Below are 17,085 nucleotides of genomic sequence, written 5' to 3' on the forward strand. Positions count from 1 at the left end.
AAATGGTTGGAGAGAAGAATAAAATTAAGGCAGACACCAATTTTATTCCTGTTAAAACTCATGAGTGTTTTCTTTATTGTGTATATAATATTTAAATTACACAATCACTACAAGGTATCAGTTCTCACCATATTTAAAAACAATAGCTGGATGAGCACATAAGAAGCCATAACCTGCAGAGGTATGGAGAAAAGACAAAAAATGAAATTTACCAGGTCCATATTTAGCTGGAATGAGTTGTGGTCAACCAACTTTGTCCATAATTTTTTTTGTGATTCTATGAACTAAAATATATTTTAAATATTGAGATTTCCATATCTTGCAAACTCATTAAAATGGTATGCATTCATAGGGTGCCTTTCATGTCTTCTGCTGACTGACTGCAGATGTTTGCCTCATTCTATTTAATCTTCAACTTAGAGGTGTAACATTTACAAATGTGTGTCAATGCCTCAAAATTTGGCGAGAATAGTTATATGGGAAAGTGATACGAATCCCTCAATGTAATTTGGATCTCCTTGTGCTACATCACCCCGAGCAGGTAGCAAATATTGAGTAGTCTTCTCTTGATGTCAGAACAGGAATAAACCTTTTATTCAGCATATTAAATGTCCTCAGAGCATGTCTTGATGCAATAAACTACTTACGGATGGCTTGGTTAGCCTTGCGGTTAGTGCAACGCTATTATAGCGCCAGTGAGCTGGGTTAGAATCCAGCACTGTCCATAAGGAGTTTGTACATTTTCCACATGGGTTTTCTTCAGATACTTCGGTTTCCTCTCACCCTTCAAAATAAACGGGAGGGGGGGAGGGGGTAGTTGTAGGTTAATTGGGGAATTTGGGCGGCATGGGCTCATGGGCTGGAAGCGCCTGTTACCGTGTTGTATGAATTAAAAAATTTAAAAGTCAAATCACTATAGTGAGGTAGGGAATACTGTAGTTGATTTGTGCACAGCAGACTCCCACAGACAGCAATATGAAAGTGAATGGGTAATCCTGTGGGGTTTTTTTATGTCTGAGTTGAGGGATAGCTATTGTAAGGATACTTGGAATGTACACCTGGACATAGTACAGATCATTGCAATACACCTCATGTTACAAAGTGAATAACAAGTTTTCTTTTAGAAAAATGATAAATAGTTTTTAATGGAATGTCACAGAATGTACAAAGGATGGTTACAGAGTGGAGATAAGGGGAACACAGATGTCATTTTGCTTATATATTTAAGAGATTTTTCTTCTGCTCTGTTTACTAACTTCAATGATCGCTTTCATTTATCAGCAATAGTTTAAATGAACTAATGTGAGGAGGTGTGGGAAGAGCAGCCTATGCAACAATAATACCCTTGTTCAGACTCTGACTCCTTCATATTTAATGACACCTCAGGCATTTGTTTTGGCTTGCAGACTCACTTGCTTAAGATAATCCCTAACTATAGTGGAATTAATAATAAATGATCATGCAGATTTCATGTCACACTATAAACAAATTACTCAATTAATAACTTTAAGAAAGGCAGTGCACGTCATAGGGAATGGTTAAGTTAGACATTTTGAGATATTGAATGACACAACAGATTTGTGTGTGGATTGAAACAAAATCTCACATCCATTATTGTGTGTCTACCAGAATACCATTCATTGTGCATTGAGTTAAGTCACTGTCTTTTAACTTGTGGGAGCTGGCTTTGATGTGGAGTCAGATTGAGAATGGTCATTCTGGCAACGAACCTTACCCCTCCTCTGTCCTTGTGCTGAAGCTGATCTAAACAAGCCAAATGGTAGCAATGGGGAGCAGAGGGTGCAATCGTGTTGTGTTAGTTAGCACTTTTACTGGAGAGAAAAGCTGACATTTTTTTTCAGGCCCCTTCTCATCATGAAGTATACTCAATATGTAATGATCATTGGGGAAAAAAAAATCTAATTTTAACCATGCAAAATGTGGAAGAATGCAGAGAAGTATGTGACTGATTTTTGACAAAGGTGACTCCATTTACTATAACTTAACTCTTTTTCTGCCTGCTTAAGAGGAAACATCGACACTTGTACTTTACCTATGTCATGGTAATATAACCCTTGGAAGGAAAACCTTAGAAAAGGAACAAATATCTTCCAGGCCAGACAACTCGCCTCTGATGAGAACCATTTTCTGTGGAGCAATACATGTAGCTGCCACAAATACTTTTATGATTATTAATAACTTGGAAAAAACAGATAAGATCTGCCCTTGACAAGGTCATGTTGACTATCTAAACTGAGATAACCAACATGGTTTTGACAAGAGTATGCCCTATCTGACCCATTTAGTTGAATTATTTGAAGAAGTAACCAAGTATATGGATGACGACAGGGCTTTAGATGTGATTTACATGGACCTTGATCATTTTTTGATAATAAGATTGGTTGAAAAGATTAGGGCAAGATCTCAAACCAGATTCAAATTTGGCTGGGCAATAGGAGGCAGAGGGAGGGTTGTTTTTGCTGTGGTATGCTTGTGACTAGTCATGTCCTCCAAGGGTTTGTGCCGGGACTCTTCTTGTTTATAATAACATATAACAGTTTATAAATATGAAGAACATGCATGTTGGAGACACGATTAATTTGTTCATGGATGACACAGAGATTGGCGAATTTGTTCATAGTGCAGCAGGTAGTGCTAGGATGCAGAGAGATATTGATGTTTTGGTGAAATGGATTGTAAAATGGCAGATGGGCTTCATCCAGGCAAATTTGAGGTGATGCATTATGGCAATACTAATGGAATTGGGGCATAAACCATAAACGATGCAGGGAATATTGAAAAACAGAGGGATTCTTTAAGATGGCAATCCAAGCAGATAGTGCCTTTAAAAAGCCTTATGGAAAGAAGTCTTCATTGGTCAGTCCATCAAATACAGGAAGATTATAACTTTATAAAACTTTGATCAGTCCTCAGCTATGTCTAGTTCTGGTCACTGTGGTATATGAAGGGTGTGATTGTACTGGAAAGTGGGCAAAGGAGATTCAGCAGGATGTTGTCTGGGATAAATTGGTTTAATTATGAGGAGAGTCTAGAGTAGAGAGGTCCGTTCTCCTGGAGAAGAGGAAGATAAATTGGCATATAATTAAGGATTATAAAATTAGGTATAAATATTTTTTAAATTTAAATTTAGATATACAGCACTGTAATAGGGTCAATTCCTCCTACGAGTCTGTGCCACCCAATTTTCACCCCATTAAAGTACATTTATGAAGGGTGGGAGGAAACTAGAGCCCTTGAATAAAACCCACACAGATACAGGGAAAAAGTACAAACTCCTTACAGACAGTGCAGGATTCAAACCAAGGTCCAGTCCCAATCGCTGGTGCTGTAAAGGTGTTGTGCTAACCACTACACTGACCATGCCACTAAATATCTCTCTTTGGCTTGGCTTCGCGGACGAAGATTTATGGAGGGGTAATGTCCACGTCAGCGGTAGGCTCGTTTGTGGCTGACAAGTTTGATGCGGGACAGGCAGACATGGTTGCAGTGGTTGCAAGGGAAAATTGGTTGGTTGGGGTTGGGTGTTGGGTTTTTCCTCCTTTTTCTTTTGTCAGTGAGGTGGGCTCTGCGGTCTTCTTCAAAGGAGGTTGCTGTCCGCTGAACTGTGAGGCGCCAAGATGTACGGTTTGAGGCGATATCAGCCCACTGGTGGTGGTCAATGTGGCAGGCACCAAGAGATTTCTTTAGGCAGTCCTTATACCTCTTCTTTGGTGCACCTCTGTCTCGGTGGCCAGTGGAGAGCTCGCCATGTAACACGATCTTGGGAAGGCGATGGTCCTCCATTCTGGAGACGTGACCTACCCAGCACAGTTGGATCTTCAGCAGCATGGATTCGATGCTGTCGGCCTCTGCCATCTCAAGTACTTCGATGTTGGAGATAAAGTCGCTCCAATGAATGTTGAGGATGGAGCGGAGACAACGCTGGTGGAAGTATTCTAGGAGCTGTAGGTGATGCCGGTAGAGGACCCATGATTCGGAGCCGAACAGGAGTGTGGGTATGACAATGGCTCTGTATACGCTAATCTTTGTGAGGTTTTTCAGTTGGTTGTTTTTCCAGACTCTTTTGTGTAGTCTTCCAAAGGCGCTATGAGTTTGCGGAAACTGCCAAAATGTTTGGCCTGGAAGTCAGCCTGAAGAAAACTGAGGTCCTCCGTCAGCCAGCTCCCCACCATGACTACCAGCCCCCCCCACATCTCCATCGGGCTAACAAAACTCAAATCGGTCAACCAGTTTACCTATCTCAGCTGCACCTTTTCATCCGATGCAAGGATCGACAACGAGCCACTAAATATACATAGATATAAAAAAGCATAGATAGAGTAGACCATAGGAAAAATATTCCCCACATCAGTGCTGAATAAATCTGGAGGACATAGATTTAGGTTAAGAAGGAAGAGATTTAGAGGGGATGTGATGGGTCTTTCTTCATCCAGAATGATAGTTCCTGAAATGCACTGCCCAAAAGAGTGGTTGAAATTGGGTTCCATTGAAGAATTATGTAGATGAGCAACTGAATTGCCTCAGCAGAGAAGGCTATAGTCTAAATGCTTGGAGATAGGATTAATAAGGAAGAATGCCAACTTGTTGGTGTGCATAAGATGGGCCAAATGGCCTGTTTCCATGGTGTGTAATTCCTTGACTCTATATCACTTCCACTGAAATTAAGAAATGCACCAGCTGCCACAAAGCAGCATGTTCGAGGACAAATGAGAAGGTGTCCAGGTTCCTGGGCAGCACTGGATATTTGGGTGTAGGATATACAAGAAGGGAAGGTGACCTCCCATGACAGGGTAACACGACATTTGCACTTTGGTCAAGTGCTCCAGAGGATTTCCAGAATCAATGCTCCTCTTAAGTGGTGAACTCTTGATAAAAATTGTGCCAGTATCCCATGCATTTAAGTGATTCTGTTAACAATTGCAGCAGTAGGAACATGAACATAAGAAATAGGAGCAGCAGTAGGCCATCTGGCTTGTTTAGCCTGTTCTGACATTCAATGTGATTATGGTTGATCTGATGAGAGGCTCATCTCCACCTAACTGCCTTTTTCCCATATCCCTTAATTCCCTTACCATGTAAAAATCTATCCAACCTTGTCTTAAATATATTCACTGAGGTAGCCTCCATTACTTCAATGAGCATCAAATTCCACAGATTCACCACCCTCTGGGCAAAGCAGTTCCTCCTCAATGGTATTGTGATTAGTGTCAATGGTATTTGAAGAGGATACTCACTGAAGAACAACCAAAGATGTGCTGAGCCTCTTCAGTGATCACTACCAGTCCACCTAAGCTAAGCAGAATGTTAACAGCAATAGCTTCCACTCCCCTACCTCAATGTTATCCTGTGTCAAAATTCCTTGGCCAGATATGAAGAGCTTTACCTCATTAAATCATTCAGCAAAATTACTTTCCTCTGCAACCTCTCCCTACAACCTGAACTTGACAATTATGCGGAACAGTTTGATTCATTTTGAGAGTAATAAGTTGGAGATTATTGGAAAAGGACAAAGTTGAAAGTACACAAAGTTTTGTTAAATATGCAAATTGCTAATGGTTATACAAAATGATTTTTAAGAAGTAAATATAGACATCACTAAATTACATTAAAATATATTAAAAGAAGTCACCAAATGTTCTTCACCATTTTGACAAAGCAAAGCTTGTTCTATGTACATAGACCTTGGAAGTAATGTGGATCAGTTAACTTTACATGAAGTCTTGTGTGAATTTTAATCTTTTCTCCACTCCACCAGTTAGAATGATTTTTTTCTCTGCCCTCCTTTAATACAATGATACAATGTTTATGCATTTATTAATTTAATATTTAAACTTTATTAGAATAATTCTAAGTCAGTGTTTTTTTTTTATGAAGGCAAGTTGAACATTTTGATTGAGCCCCAAGTAGTTTATATGAATCACAATGAGTTGAATAATAAATTCCTTCAATTCAGACATATTTCACCACCTTCTTATCCATGAACAATGTGCAAGCTGTGAATGCATTTTGTGCCATCTGTGACTTAGAGGAAGAGGGCAATTTGGCAATAATATCAAGGTTGCACAGAATTCTCTGAACTAAGGTCCTCATCACAAAAATATAGTATTCCTTTTTCCCTAAACTAGATGAGAATACATATATTGTGTTTGTTTCCGATAACTGTTCTCTCTTCTGGGTAATCACCAACTTTTATGTTTAAGTGCTCCTTTATTGTTCTAAGTATCGCTTTTCTTCTACTTCAGTCTGATGATTTTGATGGTGAGGTAATGATAAACTGAATCTCTGAACTTTGAGATTTGGAAAAATGTGCAATTTTGTCCATTATTCTTGTCGCCTTGCTGAATTAAACACCATACTCTTTTGTTGATCTTGCCCCAGAAACACTATTGAATTCCTCAAAAATCAGAGGAAATTGAATTTCACAGGAGATGGGGTGATTTGGACTTTAGAAGAAATTAAATAGGGAGGATGGTAAAGAATCAGAGACCGCTGAGTACCTTGCATGTTTTTATGGTGGTATTTTGTTACCTCCACAAATAAATTTATAGCTTCCTTTATTTCATTGCTTTAGTAGGTCAAGTTCAAAATGGCTATGCTTGTGGTTTTCTGCCAGATGACTGAATATTCTAGTCCAGAAACAAAAGGAAGTGAGCCAAACAGAAAAGTTCAGCAATAATCCCCTGTTCATATACATTGGGCAGATGAAATAGTACTTAGTACAATTGATGCATTAGCTTCCAAACCGAACATGGAGTCTGTAAGCCCTGCATCTCATACATCAATAAACCCTAAAATATTATGCATATGCTCACAGATACAGTTCTATGTCTGAAGAGAGTGGAACCCATTCACAACTGCAGACTGCCTCATACAGGCAGGCAGGCAGCAGCTGATAATCGTGTGAATAGGCTCTGATAGCTTAGTGGTTAGAGCACTGGTCTTGTAAACCAGCGGTCGTGACCTTCCTTGCTGGGGCCTCATTTCTGTGAGAGGCACTGGGCAAAGTGGTAACTCTGTCTTCCTTATGGTAGACAAAGTTAAAGAATTTCATGTATGTTACATTCTAAATGTAGTATTATGTTCCAATAATGGAACCTTTACCTTTTTAAAATCACATGCCAGTTCGCTTCCTATGGGTTGTCTTATATGGGTGGGTCTCTGAATGGGCAGCACGTGTTGTGGACCCAAACGAGTGTGAGTCCTGTTGATAATGACATTTGGGACTTTCATATAGTTATTGGAGCAGTTGGGTATTTGTTCCTTCCATTGAGACCAGGTATGGATCTCAAAGACATTGCCAAACAACAAGAGGTTTTTGTTTCCTTCTCTGCCCCTTTCCCCCACGATTGGTTACTCCTAATCTCCCCACCCCCCCCCCCCCCCCCCCCACCTGCAGTTCCTTTTCTCAACCATGAGCAAACAGCTCAAAATCAGACGAGAAAATACTGGGGGCTTGGAATTGAGGCTGAACTATGACTTGAGCCCCCTAGCTGCAGCCATTTAGTCATTGTGAGTGTGAATCATCCATATGGTTGTTATTCCACATATCATTATATTTTCCTGATTGAAAGAAAAATTAGTTGTCATTCAGCCAGTAAAGTAATATCCCACTTGTCGGAAATCTAGCTGCATTATTTCCAACCTCCAACAGTCAAAGTTACCAATTTATTGCACATAAAAACCACGTTTGTTCACACCCATGACTTTCAGAAGAGTTGAATTTTGAATATTGCTTATAAAACAAGGTTAGGTGTTTCAAATCTGATTTTCATCACTTGAATTGGGTTGGACTGAAGCAGAAATTTTGTTTGTATTCATATTGGTTATAACAAGTGTGAGATACTGAACCCATGGACTCAACCCCCTACAACTGTGGTGGATTGAAGTTTTTTTTAAAGTTTCTGGAGGTCAATAATGTAATGTGATTCTTAGGAACATTTTCAGAATGGGAAGAGAATCTTGATTATTGAAACAACATGTCATTAGTCTGAAAATGCAAAAATAGATTGTTGGACGCCTGTTGCAGGAAATAATAATTTATCCTTCTGTCACCATGGCAGAATAATTAGCATAAGATTATAGTTTATATGGATATACCAAATTAGTTGTGCTAGTATTATGGTTAAGGTCATGAGGAGACTTCTTCTGGAAGCCATTATATTTGAAATCCTCTCCCCTCCCTATCATTGAAGCACAACTTCTGTGAGTAGCAGGTATCAAAGGGCAAATGACAATTCCCTTTTACTAAAGAACAATGCATTAGCTGGTATTGAAACAGTAGTTCTGATCTCACTGGCCAAAAATAGCCAGCGTAAACTAAATCTTGGACAGAAGAGATTTGGGAAAAGGATTAGAAAGTGAGTGACCTCTGATGAGCATGGATAGAGCTAAATTATCACACTATGTCTAACACAACAAAGACTTTTGAGAAACAATAAAAATAAATCGATTTTACAAATTTACTTAAGCCATGCTTGCAATTTTGATTTTGTAATCTTGTGGGAACTTTTTATATGCAATATAAACATCACAATAGCCCTTTAATATCCTTTGCCAATAGAGGGAGCAGGAAACTGGAGAGTACATATTTTATTTCCTGAAGTAATTCTCTCTTCCAAGGACTAATAGAAAGAAACCTGGACCGATAATATTCACAATTAATCACAATGAAACATTCCTTATCATGAAATGTCTGCCATGTGTTCACAGGATGATGTTTTTGGTACAAGATAAGAATCTGTATTTGGGATACAGCCAAACTCTGATAACTCAGCCTGCGAGTTACAACGATGGGTTAATTAAAAAGGCCATTGGTCCACGAAATAGGCTTTTTATATCACGGTGATCACCCATAAAGGTTTGGCTCATTTGGAGTTGGTTTAGTCGTGGTAAATGTACGGTGATCATGTCACTATGTTGTATTTTAACACAGATTTCCTTTACAATTTCAATGAAATTCAGAGGCATTCGATAAACATGCTGATGTGCACCCACATATAATATTATTGTCTGGGGATGGACTTGTGGCCATGCATCACATAGTACATGTCAGGAAATGCACATAAAAAGAAGGCAAACAACTAAAGATGAAGATGTGGGATTTTAAAAAAAAGTCAACCCTGTGAAAGATCAGAGAAGATACTTAAAATTATCCATGTACTGGTAACGCATTTCTAATTAAATAATTGGATAGATTTTCCAAAATCCTTTGCTATATATCACATGATCTGAGGGGTTTTAACAGATTAGCCTTATAGAGGTTCTCAGGATCTGAAATGACACAGATAGTTGCTATAGTAGGAAACAAAGTATTTGGGGATGTAATGCTGATTGAATTCCAATGCATAATTTTTTTTCATATCTGGGAAAAGGGCGGCACGGTTAGTGTAGTGGTTAGCACAACACTATTACAGTGTTAACGATCTGGGTTCAAATCCAGTCCTGCCTGTAAAAAGTTTTGTACATTCTCTCTGTGTTCGCGTGAGTTTCCTCTAGGGCACACATGTCAAACTCTGGCCCGCGGGCCAAATTTGGCCCGCGATATAATTATATTTGGCCCGCAAGATCATTTCAAAAAGGTATTAGAGGTGGCCTGCCCTGCAGTGAGAGCCGATGCTGTTTTTTGGTAATGTCACCCCCACCATCCTCCCCCTTCATTGCACATCCTTCCCCATTGTAACATGAGAAATTGTAACACGAGAAGTCTGCCGATGTCATCAGCCGGCAAGCCAGTCGGAAGGCTCCCCGCACAACCAGTCACTTCTCCCACCTGTCAAGCGGTGCGGCGGATGGGCGAGCGCCTGTGATTTCTTGTCGGCGTGACGGACATGGCAGGCTGCGCACAGACCCCGGGCAGCGTGAGCCCCGCGTGACTAGCACCGGACAGCCCTTCCACAGCGCGAGCGCACTTCTTCCAGTCGCCACGGCCTTCAGCGCTTGCACCCGCGTGGACCCCAGGGACGGCTGGTTCGGCCCTGCACTTGAAGAGAGAAATGGTGGCTGTCCGCAAAGGCTGATCGGCAGCGCGCTAGGCCTGAGTGGGTGGGTAAGCAGAGGGTGTAGGTGAGGAGTAATGGGCAGGGGAAGTTATGGTGGTGCGAGGGGCAGTTAGAGGGAGGGATGAGTAGAAGGAGGGGTGGATAGGGAAGAGGTAAAAGGGGAGGGGCAGGGTGAGTAGGGGAGGGGTGATTAGAGGGTGAGAGACCGGTAGAGGGAGGAACAGGTTAAGGGGAGAGGCAGTAGAGGGGCGTGTATAGGATGGGGTGGTTAGAGGCAGAGCGAGTGGAGTGAGGGGTGAGTAGAGGTTGGGTAAAGGACTGGTCAGGTAGAGGGATGGTGGGTCGAGGCCTAGAGCCTGAGGAGTGAGCAGGAAATGCTGAGTCCTGATGCAGGCCAAAATGGACACTGCCTGTGAATGCTGACTACATCTCCACAGGGACCAAATATGTTTCCCTCAGGTCAAGCAAAGCGTGAACTTGAGCTACCTACTCCTGACCTGTAACATTATCCTCCTAAAGTTATATCCTAAAGTTTAACATTACATATGTTGAAAGAAGAGAAAACATGCAGATGTTGTTGAAAAATTTCAATAAATATTTAGTTCGGCCCTCGACTTAGTCCAAGTTTTTAATTTTGGCCCTCCGTGAATTTGAGTTTGACACCCCTGCTCTTGGTGCTCCGGATTCCTCCCACCCTCCAAACACATATTGGAGGTTAATTGGTCATGTGTGCATTTGGACGGCATGGGCTCATTGTATGGAAGGGCCTGTTATTGTGCTGTATTTCCAAAAATTAATGTTAAGCTACATTTTTGGTAATTCATTCTTTTGCCTGATTTTTTTGAAATTTCCTGTGGCAAGCTGATTATTTTCCATGGTGCAATCAGCAAGACGCTGAGCAATCAAGACTGGGTGGAGACAATGTTTGTTATTATGGGCAAATGTAGAACAATAAGGTCACTGTTTGAAAAAAAAAACAAGTGGTCCCCCTTTTAAATCAGAGATGAGACACATTTTCTCTCTTTCAAAAGATTGACTGTCTGTGGAATTCTTCCCTCAAATGGCTATGAATGCAAACTGAATAAGTTTTTTTCGGACAAATCTAGAAAGAATGATGGCGTGAAAGGTGGGTACGCTGGACAGAAGTGCAGAGCTAAGGTCTTACTGAATCAGATCTAAGTGAATGATGGAGTAGACTTAAGCAGCTGAGTGGTCTCACCCTGTTCCTGTTTTGTGTTCATTTTTAATTACAGAACTGGAAATGAGATGATATCTGTTTATATAAGGGTATATCTTTTGAGGGGGAGGACGTGGAGGGGGAGGACGTGGACATGTCCTCGGGCCTGCGCAAAAGAGCTTTCAGGTGGAGTGCAGTGTGCGCAGTACTGGCCCCACCCTTTACACCCATGGTTCGTGTGCCGTGGCCAATCAAGCTGGGACGTGGCAGCGAGGTTCTAACATCGAAGTACTCAAAATGGCAGAGGCCGACAGCATCGAATCCACACTACTGAAGATCCAATTACGCTGGGTAGGTCACGTCTCCAGAATGGAGGACCATCGCCTTTCCAAGATCGTGTTATATGGCGAGCTCTCCACTGGCCAACGTGACAGAGGTGCATCAAAGAAGAGCTACAAGAACTGCCTAAAGAAATCTCTTGGTGCCTGCCACATTGACCACCGCCAGTGGGCTGATATCGCCTCAAACCGTACATCTTGGCACCTCACAGTTCGGCGGGCAGCAATCTCCTTTGAAGAAGATCGCAGAGCCCACCTCACTGACAAAAGACAAAGGAGGAAAAACCCAACACCCAACCCCAACCAACCAATTTTCCCTTGCAACCACTGCAACCGCGTCTGCCTGTCCCGCATCGGACTTGTCAGCCACAAACGAGCCTGCAGCTGACGTGGACATTACCCCTCCATAAATCTTCGTCCGCAAAGCCAAGCCAAAGAAAGAAGATATCTAATGGGTTATTAAGGACATAAAATTTCACTTATTATTTGAACAGGTGTCACCAGATGACCCCTAATATTGTGCCTGGCTGATGGACCAGTTTTATACCAGGGCCATCAGTGCCAGTAGACAAGGAATTGCTTGAGCAACTGGGGAAAAATGGCAGGTTTTTATGGACATTTTTCATAGGATTCAGGACAAATTTATTCCAAAGTGGAGGAAAGGCTCTAGGAGATGCAAATGGCAGCCCTGGCTAACTAAGGAAATCAAGTGCATTATCAAGTCCAAAGGGAGTAATTATAAGATAGCGAAGCGGAGTGGGAAATTAGAGGATTGGGAAACCTTCAAAGAACATCAGAGGGTAACTAAGAAAGCCATAAGAGACGGGAAAATGAAGTACGAGAGGAAATTAGCAGATAATATTGTGGAGGATAGCAAAAGCTTTTTTAAGTATGTGAAGAGGAAGAAATTGGTTCGGTCTAAAATTGGCCCTTTGAAAATGGGCAAGGGTGAAATTATTACCGGAAACAAGGAGATGGCAGAGGAATTTAACAAATACTTTGCAACTGTCTTCACCAAGGTGGATATAGGTTATAGTCAGTTAGGGGGTAGTGGCCAAGAGACTTGGGGAACTTTACTGGGGAGGTAGGGGATCTAATGGATATCCAGATCCAGAAGCAGGAGGTTATGAGTAAATTGTTGAGACTGAGGGCTGATAAATCCCCGGGGCCTGATGGGCTGCATCCTAGGGTGCTTAAAGAGATGGCTATGGAAATTGTGGAGGCACTGGTCGACATTTTCCAAAGTTCCATAGATTCCGGGGAGGTCCCTGAGGATTGGAGAGTGGCTGATGTGGTGCTGCTTTTTAAGAAAGGAGGGAGGGAGAAAATGGGAAATTATAGACCGGTTAGCCTGACATCATTGGTGGGGAAGATATTGGAGTCCATCATAAAAGGAGAAATAGCAGAACACTTAGTCAGTAATAATAGTATAAGGGCTAGTCAGCATGGATTCCTTAAGGGTAAGTCATGCTTGACTAACCTTCTGGAATTTTTTGAGGATGTGACAAAGAGGGTGGACTCGGGAGAGCCAGTGGACGTGGTGTATTTGGACTTCCAGAAGGCCTTTGATAAGGTACTGCACGGGAGTCTAGTGGGCAAGATCAGGGAGCATGGTATTGGAGGTAAGGTGCTGACATGGATAGGAAATTGGTTAAGAGATAGGAAACAAAGGGTTGGAGTAAATGGGTCTTTTTCAGAATGGCAGGATGTGACGAGTGGAGTGCCTCAGGGATCGGTGTTGGGTCCTCAGTTGCTTGTAATTTATGTTAATGATTTGGATGAGGGGATTATAAATAACATGAGCAAATTTGCAGATGACACTAAACTGGGTGGCGGTGTGGGGTGTGAGGAGGAGGTAAGGAAAATGCAGAGGGACTTGGACAGGCTGGAGGAGTGGGCGGCTAAATGGAAGATGAATTTCAATGTGAACAAATGTGAGGTTATTCATTTTGGGGGAAGTAATAGGAAAGCTGAGTATTATTTAAATGGAGACAAGCTAGGGAGTGGGGAAGTGCAAATGGATCTGGGTGTACTTGTTCACCGGTCACTGAAGGCTAGCATGCGGGTTCAGAAAGCTGTGAAGAAGGCAAATGGAATGTTAGCTTTCATAAAGAGGGGATTGGAGTATAGGAACAGAGACGCCCTTCTGCAGTTGTACAGGGCCCTGGTGAGACCCCACCTGGAGTATTGCGTCCAGTTCTGGTCTCCAAACTTGAGGAAGGACATACTAGCTATAGAGGGTGTGCAGCGCAGATTTACAAGGTTAGTTCCAGGGATGGCAGGGTTGTCATATGCAGCAAGACTAGAAAAACTGGACTTGTATCCATTGGAGTTTAGAAGGATGAGGGGGGACATGATTGAGGTATACAAAATCATCAGGGGGATAGACAAGGTGAAGTCTGATTACTTGTTCCCAATGATGGGGGAGACGAGGACTAGAGGGCATAGTTTAAGAATACAGGGTAGGCCCTTTAGGACGGAGATGAGAAAGCATTTTTTTACCCAGAGAAGTGTGAATCTGTGGAATGCTCTGCCACAGAGGGTGGTAGAGGCGGATTCGCTGACTATGTTCAAAAGAGAGTTACATAAGATTCTTGTGGGTAACTGAGTTAAGGGTTATGGGGATAAGGCTGGAAAGGGGTACTGATGGTAATGATCAGCCATGATCTAAAATGGCGGTGCTGGCCCGACGGGCCAAATGGCCTACTCCAGCTCCTATTGTCTATTGTCTATTGTCTAACAGGACAGACAGCATCCATGGGTAGAAATGGTCTGAACTCTTTATCAAATCTAGGTAAAGAGGGTATGTGGAAGTAGTCAATATTGGGTTTTTTTGTGTGACAGAATAAAACAAGATCAGTGTCCACTGTCATATGACATCATCAATGACAGAAATGTATGGGATTGAACATCAAGATCTCCCACTGAAGAAATTTAAGTCTCTCATCACAAACAAGGGAGGGCAGGTCAATTATAAAGAACACAGAAGCAGAATGGTACCTCAGTCATATTATTGCTCAATGTTTGTGTCCAGCAGCTTTTGTGAATATTGATGTTGTAGGCACTATAGATCAGCTGTTATTTGCATATGCAGTTATTAATACCCCTTTGGAAAAATATAAATTGAGGACTAAACAGTGAATAAAATATACCCAGTACTATTGAACCAGATTCATGATTCAAATCATGAAATTTGGTGTTTTGTGCCAGCATCACAGTGCAAACATGCATATTATAACCATCTTACAACATTAAATAAAATACAATAAAACAAAATAAAACAATAGTGCACAAAAAGTAAGGCAGTGTCTTTGGTTCATCTGATGCATCTGTTCTTGTGATGCTGAGAGCTTATCTTTAAGCTCCTGTATCTTTTTCCCAATGATAGCAGAGTGAAGAGGGCATGGCCTGGGTGGTGGGGTCTTTGAAGATAGAAATTGCTTTTCTAAGAAATTATCTCATGTAGATGTCCTCAATTGAGTGAAGTCTGGTGCCCGTGATGTCACAGGATGAGTTAACAACCCTCTGGAGTTTATTCTTGTCCTGAGAGTTGGCTCTCCATGCCAGGCAGTGATGCAATCAGCCAGAATGTTTGCACTGCACACCTGTAGAAGTTTTCAAGAGTCTTCCGTGACATACTGAATCTCTTCAGATAGCTCGCAAAGTATAGCCACTGGTGAGCCTTCTTTGTGATTTGAAATTCTTGACCCTCCCACAACTGATGAGGATTGGATCATGTTGGAGATGATTATCTCTTTGGATTTGTTGACATTGAGCGCAAGGTTGGTTGTTGTTGTTAAATCGTTCAACGAGCTGACCTGTCTTCCTCCTATACACTTCCTCATTGCCACTTGTGATTCTGCCGACAATGGTGATGCCATCGGCAAACTTGTAAAGCATTGGAATTGTGCCTGGCCACACAGTCATGGGTGTATAATGAGTAGTATAGAATATATAGTGCAATATTGATGCTGTGTTATTACAAATTAAGAACTTTTTGAAAATAAAATTAATCCACTTGGGCATAAAAATAGTCATTGAGTTGTAAAACTGATTCCTTCATCTCCTCTGGCAATGAATTCCAGATATCAACTGCTTTTGGTTTTTTAAAAGGAACTTTTCCCTCAAATCCCATTTAGTTCTCCTTTTAGTACAACTCCTACCACGAACCCAATTGTTGATCCTATTAGCCAGCTCACCTTGGGATCTTAGTGCTTTAAATGTTACAGCCCACCTACCAAAAGGAACCTTGTAAAATGCTTTGCTAAACTCCATACAGGCAATGTCCGCTGCCCTGCCTTCGTCAGTCTTCCATCCTCAATCTAGCTTTCCATATTTATATTCTAGCGCTTCTGCCAAAGTACTGACCGAAGCAGTGAAGTTGTGTTAGAATCGCCATGTCTGTGTGTATAGGAAATTGAGCACAGACCAATTTTCTTTTGTATTTGACAGGTTGACGACCAAATGAAACTACTTCAAAACTGCTGGAGTGAACTTTTAATCTTGGATCACATCTACAGGCAAGTGGCACATTGGAAAGAAGGTGCAATCCTCCTCGTGACTGGGCAACAGGTAAGTGCAGAATGAAAAAAACTGATGTGATTGCAAGGTCTTGAAATCTAGTTACCTCTCTCTCTAACCCCTTTAAAATATTTGATTTTAAAGAGACAATTGGAATGTACAATGATTCAATTTTACCTTATTCCAAATATGACATGGGCATAATATTTGTTTTAAAGGTAAGAAAAAATGAAATCAGTACCTTCTGGCATAGTATTCTTCATCATTGTGCAGCCATAATTATAGCTGATAGCTATCGCTATTTAATTTTAGTTCTCTCCTACTTGGATGGACAATAGCCCAGTCAGTGTTCACTTAACAGCATTGGTAATCAAGAAGTTGGCATGATAAAACCACCAGGAGAGTTTAAATTCAAATTGAAAATACTGGAAACTCCAAAATAAATTCTACAAGGAAACAGTGGTTAAAACATTTGTGAATTGTTATAAAAATCCCTCCCTTTATCCTCTTGATTGGCCCAAGCAGTTGCAACTACACATCAATACCTTGCCCAAATTTCCTGATCTTTTGATGATGTCCACTGATTTGCTTTTTGTTTGCTCTGGCCTCTTTCCTGATAATCAACCAGACCATCCACAACTTTACCCATGAAACTATGCATGTCCTGTTCAGTAGAACCTGCATGTAATCAAAGGATTGTTGCCAAGACACCAACCATCTCAACTTCACCACTTATTCTAATCTTGCCTCCTCCAAAAGCTCTGCCCTCCGCAACAATCCCGACCTCACCATCTAACCTGCAGACAAGGGTGGTGCTGTTGAGGTCTGGCACATTGATCTCTACCTTACTGAGGCCGGTCACCCTCCACCACCACCCCAACCCCCTCCCTCAGCAGGACTTGTCCTCACTCTAAACAACTTCTCCTTTGACTCATCTCACCTCCTTCAAATCAAAGTAGTAGCCATGGCTATGCCTACCTGTTTGTGGATTTTGTGGGCTTTGTGGAGCAATCCATGCTGCAAGCCTACA

At 41.6% G+C, this 17,085-nt stretch overlaps 1 protein-coding gene across 13 annotated transcripts in view; it reads left to right on the forward strand.

Annotated features, from left to right (window-relative positions):
- nr5a2 (nuclear receptor subfamily 5, group A, member 2) overlaps window positions 1-17,085 on the forward strand; it is a 293,808-nt gene that overhangs the window by 120,797 nt on the left and 155,926 nt on the right. For all 13 annotated transcript variants that reach the window (XR_011357658.1, XR_011357656.1, XR_011357655.1 and 10 more), the window contains one exon: window positions 15,987-16,106. Coding sequence is in view for 9 of the 13 variants with exons in the window: in XM_069937923.1 (XP_069794024.1) it covers window positions 15,987-16,106 (120 nt within the window). In the remaining 4 variants the exon portion in view is untranslated. The remainder of the gene's footprint in view (window positions 1-15,986; window positions 16,107-17,085) is intronic.

This window comes from Narcine bancroftii, chromosome 5, assembly GCF_036971445.1.
Source record: "Narcine bancroftii isolate sNarBan1 chromosome 5, sNarBan1.hap1, whole genome shotgun sequence".
NCBI lineage: Eukaryota > Metazoa > Chordata > Chondrichthyes > Torpediniformes > Narcinidae > Narcine > Narcine bancroftii.